Source organism: Globicephala melas, chromosome 19, assembly GCF_963455315.2.
Source record: "Globicephala melas chromosome 19, mGloMel1.2, whole genome shotgun sequence".
NCBI classification, from domain to species: domain Eukaryota; kingdom Metazoa; phylum Chordata; class Mammalia; order Artiodactyla; family Delphinidae; genus Globicephala; species Globicephala melas.
The window spans coordinates 13,367,535-13,375,987 of NC_083332.1; the positions used below are offsets into that span (position 1 = coordinate 13,367,535).

The following is an 8,453-nucleotide window of genomic DNA, read 5'->3' on the forward strand; positions in this document are numbered from 1 at the left end:
TGGTGGCTCAATGAGCCTTCTCTGATGTTGTTTTTTTTTAATAAATGTATTTATTTATTTTTGGCTGCGTTGGGTCTTCGTTGCTGCACACAGGCTTTCTCTAGCTGTGTCGAGAGGGGGCTACTCTTCGTTGCCGTGCACGGGTTTCTCACTGCGGTGGCTTCTCTTGTTGCAGAGCACGGGCTGTAGGCCTGCGGGCTTCAATAGTTGTGGCACACGGGCTCAGTAGCTGTGGCACGCGGGCTCAGTAGTTGTGGCATACCGGCCCTAGAGAGCAGGCACAGTAGTTGTGGTGCACCAGCTTAGTTGCTCTGAGGCATGTGGGATCTTCCTGGACCAGGGATCGAACCTGTGTCCTCTCCCCTGGCAGGTGGATTCTTAACCACTGTGCCGCCAGGGAATCCCTATAGTGTTATTATTATTATTATTGTTAACTGTTCCTATCATTATTAGCCCAGAGGAGAGGGACCTGGGAATCCTCAGGGACTGCAGGGGTGTCAGAGGCCCTAGAAGGAGGGTGCTGGCCAGCATGGCCCCAGGGCCAGGGTCTGTGCCAGGTGTGGGTGGTGGGTGTGGAAAGGGGTGACGGTGAGTCACCAGGGCCAGCCACGCCCTGCTTCTACTTAAGGTCCCAGCAGCCATACCCACCACCACCACTGCCTGTCCGCTGTTCCAGCCATGCCACCGGTATATGTGAGTGCTCCAGGGGTGTGGAGGTGGCGAGGTTTTGGACCCAAGGCTGCACTGGAATGGGGTAGGGGCTGGGGCTTGGCTGAGGTCTCCTGTGTCAAGGAGAAAACGGGTGTTCGGGGGTGCTATGACGTTCTGGGCTGTTGTTTCTGGGTTGACCCAATCCATCCCATGCTCCCATCTCCCCCTTGGTGTTTCCCCCTTACTTTCTACCTCTCTGAATATCTTCCTGTTGATTCTTTGTGTTCCTCTCTCCAACCCTTTCCCTACGCCTGGCTCTCTTTCCTTTGCCTCTGTGCCCTTTCTGCTCTCTGATTCTGTTGGCCTGGGTCCTGGTCATGTTCTCCCCGGCACTGACCCATGTGTCTCTCTCCTCTGCCTCCCTGATCCACTTTGGCCCCCGCACCCCTGCTGCTGCAGACGTTGCCCCACAAGATCTCGCTGGTCAACGGCTTCGAAGTCGGCACTGTGTTGAGAATTCGTGGTGTTGTCCCCAAAGATGCTGCCAGGTGAGACCTCCAAGCCTCTGCGGTAAGGGGTGGGAGGTCTCCAGGCTCAGCTGACCCCACTTCTCACAGCCCAGAGAACAAGCCCCAGGCCAGCTTTGCCCACCAGGATCTTGGAATCTCCAAGCTATTTCCCACCTTCTGGAATCTGATGTCTTTACTCATTTGTCCCAGGACAGTGTACCTGGGGTCCCTACAACCTTCTAAGAATCTGGGAGTTCCAGGGCAATCCAAGGCTCTTACTTATAGTAAGACTTCCAGTCTGAGTCTGAAGCAACTGTGGAAACACAGCCTGTGAGTCAGAGGTGCCCTGGGCACCTGGGAGGCCTCAGCAATCAAACCTATGACTTCCTGGGTCGGGAGCTTCAGGATTTCTGGGAATCTACGATGCCTGGGAATACTGGGGTCCCTGGTATTGCTCCCGGCCCTCTGGGAATTGGGGGATCGGAGGCACCCCTGTCTCAGGACCATGACTCCTCGGCAACTCCCAGACTCTGGAAATGCGGGGGACCCAGGCCGTAGTGCAGTGACCCTTGCCTGGGTGGATGTGTGTCCAGGTCCCCAGTTGGTTTCTGGATGTCCTGGAACCTGGGCTCCTTGGCCTCCAGTCCACCACCCCTCCTTCACTGGCGTGTGGCTCTCAGGTCCCTGTGGACTTGGATGTGCTTCGGCAATCGGTAAGTCCTTTCTCTGACGCCCCCTCCCATCCGCCACCTAACAGGTTCTACATAAACCTGCTGTGCAGTGACGATCCAGACAGTGAGATCGTCCTGCATTTCAACCCCCGTCTGGATGAATCCTCGGTGGTCTTCAACACCTGGAAGTGTGGCGAGTGGGGCTTAGAGGAGCTCGGCTTTGGCCCTGCCTTCCAGCGTGGGGAGCGCTTCGATATGCTCATCATTGCCCAAAAAGACGGCTTCCAGGTGCGTCTCTGCCACAGGGGTGGCCGCCAACACCCAGGTCTCTTCCCTTGGCAAGGCCAGGAAGGCCCTTGTCGGAGGTGGGGAGCAAAGGCGCGGCCAAGGCTGGCCACGGCGTCCCCAGTCCCTCACCTCCCCTGGCGCAAGCGCACTAGAGGGCAGGCGTATGGCGGTGACAAGGACGCGAGAGAACGAGCCCAAAGGGTGGGTGTCCAGTGGGGAGGCGTGGACACCCCGGACCCTATTCCCTGTCCACTGGCGCCTGACGTAGCGGCTCTGGGGCAGGGGAATGGATGGGTTGGGAGACAGAACCCAGAATAAGTCCCGGCAGGGAGTGGTCGCTGTAGACCCTCCACCACCCAGGCCGTTCTCCACTTTCAATCTGTGCGTCACAGTGAGGCGGTGGACGCGGGCACCGTGGAGACCACATCCACCGCCAAAGCTTACAAAGCACCCCGTGCCAGCGATGAGCTCATTGACTCCTCACGGCAAGGGCTTGGAATCAACAGCAGCCCTTTTCCCTAATGCGGGGCTGCGTGGGTGACGAGGTCACGCAGCGTGGGTACGAGTCGGGAATGACCCCGCAGTCGCCTCGGGAACCACAAACCGTGTCTCCTTGTCCCTGCAGGTTGTGATCGGGGACGAGGAATACCACCACTACCGCTACCGGATCTCACCAGAGCGCGCGTTCTGGTGCGAAGTGGGCAGGGACGTGCAGCTGGAGTTTGTGAAGATCTTCTGAGCCTTCCCAGGAGGGCAGGTGGGGACGGGGCACAGGGCTCTTGAGTGACAAATAAAGTCTTAGCCTCTCGTCTGTGCGCCTCCTGTGTGTCTGTGTCTCCTTCATATAGATGAGGATAGCAGGCTCAGGGAGGTGAAGACACTGATTAAGGGTCACACAGCGATTGTGTGGCCGGGGCGGGTCCGGGCCTGGATCTCCGAGGGCACTTTTTGTCCCTGGAGGCCTGAGGAGGGTCACGATCTGGCGGGAGTGGGGCTTTGGCTTGCCCCCCTGCAGCACTTTGCGAAGCAGCCAGGTGGTAATGCGGTGGGGGGCGACTTTAGGGAATTTGCAGGGGCCCCAGCCATCCCTTGGCGCCCGCTCCGTGGGTGTAACGGAACCCCCAATCGGTACGTCTGCAAATAGGTCTCTTGGAGACCGCAGCCTCGCGGAGAAGATGCGTGAATCTCCGGCTCCCCGCGCCGATGCCCGAGGCTTTATTCCTCTCCGTCGCTTCCCCGGCCTCCTGGCGCCTGCAGACAGGTGGCGCAGGAAGGGGCTTGGAAGCCAATGAGGGCGTCGCCGGCCTCTCATCTGTCCCCGAGTTGGGACAGGTCCCGCCAGTTCGCGCCCCGAGGCAGACGCATACTGCAGCGACACGGGACGCGTAGGGCCGTGCTTCCGTGACCCCCTGCTGTCTAAAGCGCCGTTCTCACACTTCTTCCTCCTCGGCTCATTCAACGGCCCTGAGACCCCGGCCCTACCCGAGGGATTCTGGAGGGGGAACGGGCAGCGGGGTACATACAGAAGCCCAGTCAGCCCTGAGTGCCATGTGGGAATTTTCTGGTTTCAGGGGGGTGGTTTGGTTGTCCCTAAAAGGCCACTCGTGGGAGAGGAGCCCAGACCACGGGAGCGCCCCCGAATCCCGCACCCACAAGGCACTCGCATCGTATGTGGTTCTCAGCAGCGGACGGAGAAGGGGGTGGAAGGTGCGTGCCGGCAGCGCACCACGTGTTGGAAAGTCCGGAGCCGCGCCCCTGCCGGATGTTTCTCGTCCTGGAACCTTGCGAAACCAGTGACATGTTTCCCCCTCCTGGCCGCTGCCAACATTGCAATCTTGGCAATCGGTGCAGGAGCAGGGCCCTGTTTTCCTTGGTTTCACCTTAAAGAGAGGTGGAAAATCCTGTGGGACCACCAAGCCTGGGCGCCAGTTCGAGCCCTTTCAGGACCTGAGCTTTTTCTGTACTTTGCAAACCGCCTATAACTACCTTTCCCCATGCTGGTCCTTCTGAATATGTTTCTGGGGGGCAGTGGAATGAGGGGTCCCCTGCGGAGACCTGAGAAAATCTGGCATCCCTTGGGACTCCAGGGCTCATTGTTAAATGAATTAATTTTTATTTTATGTGTGTTTTCATGTAGTTACTGAACATTAAAAAATGTTTGTAAAGATAATATACTATACAGTTCGAATTTCAACAAATACAGTGGAAAGTAAGGCACTATTGGCACAATCACAAAGGGGTTGGATTCTGCCGATTAGATGGTAATGATTCATCAGTGTTAATTTCCTGACTTTCACCTCTGTCTTACCGTGTATATAGTGGAGAATGTTCTTATTTATACAAAATACAAACTATTTGGAGATAAAGAGGCAGCATGTTGGCAACTTATTCATAAATCGTTCAAGAAAAAACTGAAGTTTATATTGTACTTAAAACTTTTTGTCATTTCAAGAAATATATATATATATTATATCATAAATGTATGATATGATCTTATATGTAGAATTCCCTAAAGATTCTCCCCCCCCATTGCTAAAACTTGAATGAATGAATTCAGAAAAGTGGCAGGACGCATAGTCAACACACAAAAATCAGCTGCATTTTCCTACACTGAGACTTTGTTTTTGTAACAGAGAGATATATACACAGCTTCACTCATTTTGCTGGCTTCCCAGGACTCCACTGCAAGGAGTAACACAACTAAAGTCACTTGAACCCGCTGGATGTCTACTGGTGTCACATCATCTCCTACCTACAAACTACACTTCAGTGAGTTTCCTTGGACCTACCTACAACAGCCCGAAGCTTTTACCTTTTTAATAATCTCCACTGTTATTAGAAAATATATGCATAAAAAAATAAGGAAAATATATGCACACTTATTGTACGGTTTTGAATGAGAATTTTTAAATTACCCACAATTTTACCACTCTGAAATAATCACACAGTATATTAGTGTGTTTCTTTCTAGTCATTTTTCTATAATAATTTATCTACCTTGTACATTTTGGGGGAAACTGGAATATATATATTTATATACCTATTTAGCTAACATTTCCTGAGTCCCTACTATGTGTTAGTCACTGTGCTAAACCATTCGTTCAATCCTTAAAATGACTCTGAGATACTTTTTTTTTCATTTATAGAAAGACAATATTTTTTATTTTAAAAAATTTAAAAATTTTTTTATTGAAGTATAGTTGATTTACAGTGTTGTGTTAATCACTGCTGTACAGCAAAGTGATTCAGATATATATATATAGATATATATATACATTCCCTATTTATTTATTTATTTTGGGCTGCACTGGGTCTTTGTCGCTGAGCACGGGCTTTCTTTAGTTGCGGCGAGCGGGGGCTACTCTTTGTTGTGGTGCGCAGACTTCTCATTGCGGTGGCTTCTTTTGTTGCGAAGCATGGGCTCTAGGTGCGTGAGCTTCAGTAGTTGTGGCACGAGGGCTCAGTAGTTGTGGCACGCGGGCTTAGTTGCTCTGCGGCATGTGGGATCTTCCTGGACCAGGGATCGAACCCGTGTCCCCTGCATTGGCAGGCGGATTCTTTACCACTAGACCACCAGGGAAGTCCCTTGGAGTCTGTTTTTAAGGAACTCACACTAAGACACAGGGCGATTTAAATATATGTTTCATTTAAGTTAAACTCCAGGGGCCATCAGTTGGCCTAAGGTGGAATACACACTTCCAGAAGAGTCAGCCAGCATCTGATCAAAAGCCAAATAGGCAATTACCTCAAGGGCTTCAACTATCTTTGAGAAACACCAGAGACTTCACTAATTAGCATGATGAAAGTTAGAAATGGCTTTTCATTTGCATATTGAGTGGCTTATTAATAATTAACATAGTGGGTGTTAAAAATGGCCTGTTATTGATGAAATTGGTAGCTTGCAGTGTTGACTAAAGTATTTTAGACACTTTCCACCCTTGTTTGAATAGTGTATAAGAATCTAGTAAACTTTCATCATTTTCCGTAAGGTGAAAAAAGAAACCTACAGATTAAAAGCGATTTAAGAGGCATGTCAATCAACTTCAGTGAAGCTACCTTATTTGGGTCCTGATCCAAATAAACTACTAATAATTTTATTACATTTATGAGACAATTGGAAATGTGGATATTTGATGATATTAAGGAATTATTGTTAATTTTCTTGGTGTGACAATGGTATTCAGGTTATGGTTCTCTTTAAGAGTTTCTATCTTAGAGAAATACATTGAAATATTTACTAAGGAAATGAAATGATGTCTGGGATTTGCTTCAAAATTATACAAGAGGGGTGGGGTAGAAGTGAAGCTGGATTTGAGTTAAAAATTATTGAGCCTGGCTGATCAAGATACGAGGCTTCATTATATCCTTCAGTCTGCTTCTGTTTGTGTTTTAAATTTTCTGTAACAAAAGGTACTGTTTTTAGAGAACAGTGTCATACTGTGGGTATTCTTCTGAGGCTTGCTTTTTCACTGAACATTATGTTTCTAAGGGTCACCCATGCTGTATCTGCAGTTCATCCAATTTTCACTTCTGTGAAGTCTTCCCTAATTTTCTCATTGTGCTGACAAAAGATATTTGAGATGTTTTCAGGTTTTTGCTATTACAAACCATACTGCTATGAACGTTTTTGAACACGTCTCCTGGGATACATGTCACATGCGTTTCTTTAGGATACGTATACCTGGGAGTGGAATTGCTGGGTTATAGCATAGGCATTTGCTGAGTAATGCCAAATTGTCTTCTAAAGTGTTTGTACCAAGTTACACCTCTCCATCAGCACTTCTGTTGCTCCACATCCCTGCCAACACTTGGTATTTTCAGACTTCTTAACTTTCTTCCTCATCTAGTGGGATAATGGTATTTCATATGGTTCTAATTAGCATTTCCTTAGCATATGCATATTAGCATATGCTTATTGGCCATGCTGCTTATTCGGCAACTGCTTATTCATGTTTTTGCCCGTTTTCTATTGAGTCAACTTGTTTATTTACAGGGGCTCTTTGTATATTCTGAATACTGACCTTTTGAGAAGCAGTATAGTATAATCAGTAAGCCAGACCACCAGATTAAAATCCTGAGTGTGCAACTGTGAGAGCATGGCCACAACACCACACTTCCCTGTATCTCAGTTTCCTCATCTGTAAAATGGGGTCACTATAAACCTTACCTTTTGCTATGGGCTGAATGTTTGTACCCCTCCCCACCAATTCATATGTTGAAGCCCTAACTCCCAATGTGGTGGTAGTTAGAGGTGGGGGCCTTTGGGAGGTAATTAGGTTCAGATGAGATCATAAGGGTGGGGAATCCCCATGATGGAATTAGTGTCCTGATAAGAAGAGGAAGAGAGAGAATTCTCTGGTGGACCAGTGGTTAGGACTCAGCACTTTCACTGCCGGGGTCTGGGTTCAATCCCTGGTCGGGGAATTAAGATCCCACAAAAACAAACAAACAAACAAAAAAAACAGATGGGACATAGAATTAAATATAGTGAAAAACTATAGATCTTCCAAATGAAAAAAAATAAATAAAAAAGAAGACGAAGAGACACCAGAGCTCTCTCTCTGCCATGGAAAGATACACCAAGAAGATGGCCGTTTGCAAGCCTGGAAGAGAGCTCTCAGCAGGACCTGACCATGCTGACACCCTGATCTGGGACTCCCAGGCTCCAGAACTGAGAAATAGTCATTGTTGTTTGAGCCCCCAGTCTGTGGTCTTTGCTATAGCTGCTATAGATCTCTTGTGCACAGTCACAGCAAGTGCTCAGTAAATAGTAAGCATTTGTTATTATATGTGTAACAAATACCTGCTCTCTATGGTGGGTCTTTTCATTTTCATGATAGCATTTCAGGCAAAAAAAAAAAAATGTTTTTTTAATTTGGCTCAAGTGCAGCCTTAACTTGGTGAAACAGGAACACTCTACTTTGCTGGTTAGGTAAGGAAGCAGGAGTAGAAGCCGAGTAACTGGCACCAGACCCCTTACTCCATGACAGTGAAGGAATTCCTTACTCCACAGGGAATCGATGTCCTCGACATTCCGGCTAGCGCACCGCTGCAGAAATCATGCCAACTGAATTAGGAAGGTTTCTTTTGGTTGCTAGTGACATAAATAAATAAATAAATAAATAAATAAATAAATAAATAAATAAATAAATAAATAAAATAAATGGGAAAAAGAGAGGAGAATTATTGACTCCGTTAATGTAAAAGTCTGGTTTTGAGCACACCCGATTGAGGGGTTGTCTGCTCGCGGGAATCTTGCCACTGGCTCTGCTTCCCTCAGCGTTGTCCTCACTCTCAGGCAGGGTCTCCGGACTACACGGCCAAGGTAGAGCTG

The 8,453-nt window shown here is 48.5% G+C and overlaps 1 protein-coding gene across 1 annotated transcript; it reads left to right on the forward strand.

Moving 5' to 3' along the window:
* The first annotated feature begins 678 nt into the window (after nucleotides 1-678).
* LOC115862473 (galectin-7-like) lies at nucleotides 679-2,858 on the forward strand. Its single transcript, XM_030874336.2, has 4 exons — nucleotides 679-693; nucleotides 1,111-1,199; nucleotides 1,918-2,119; nucleotides 2,745-2,858. The coding sequence occupies exons 1-4, from the start codon at nucleotides 679-681 to the stop codon at nucleotides 2,856-2,858; spliced, it is 420 nt and encodes a 139-aa protein (XP_030730196.2).
* The last annotated feature ends 5,595 nt before the right edge of the window (nucleotides 2,859-8,453 follow it).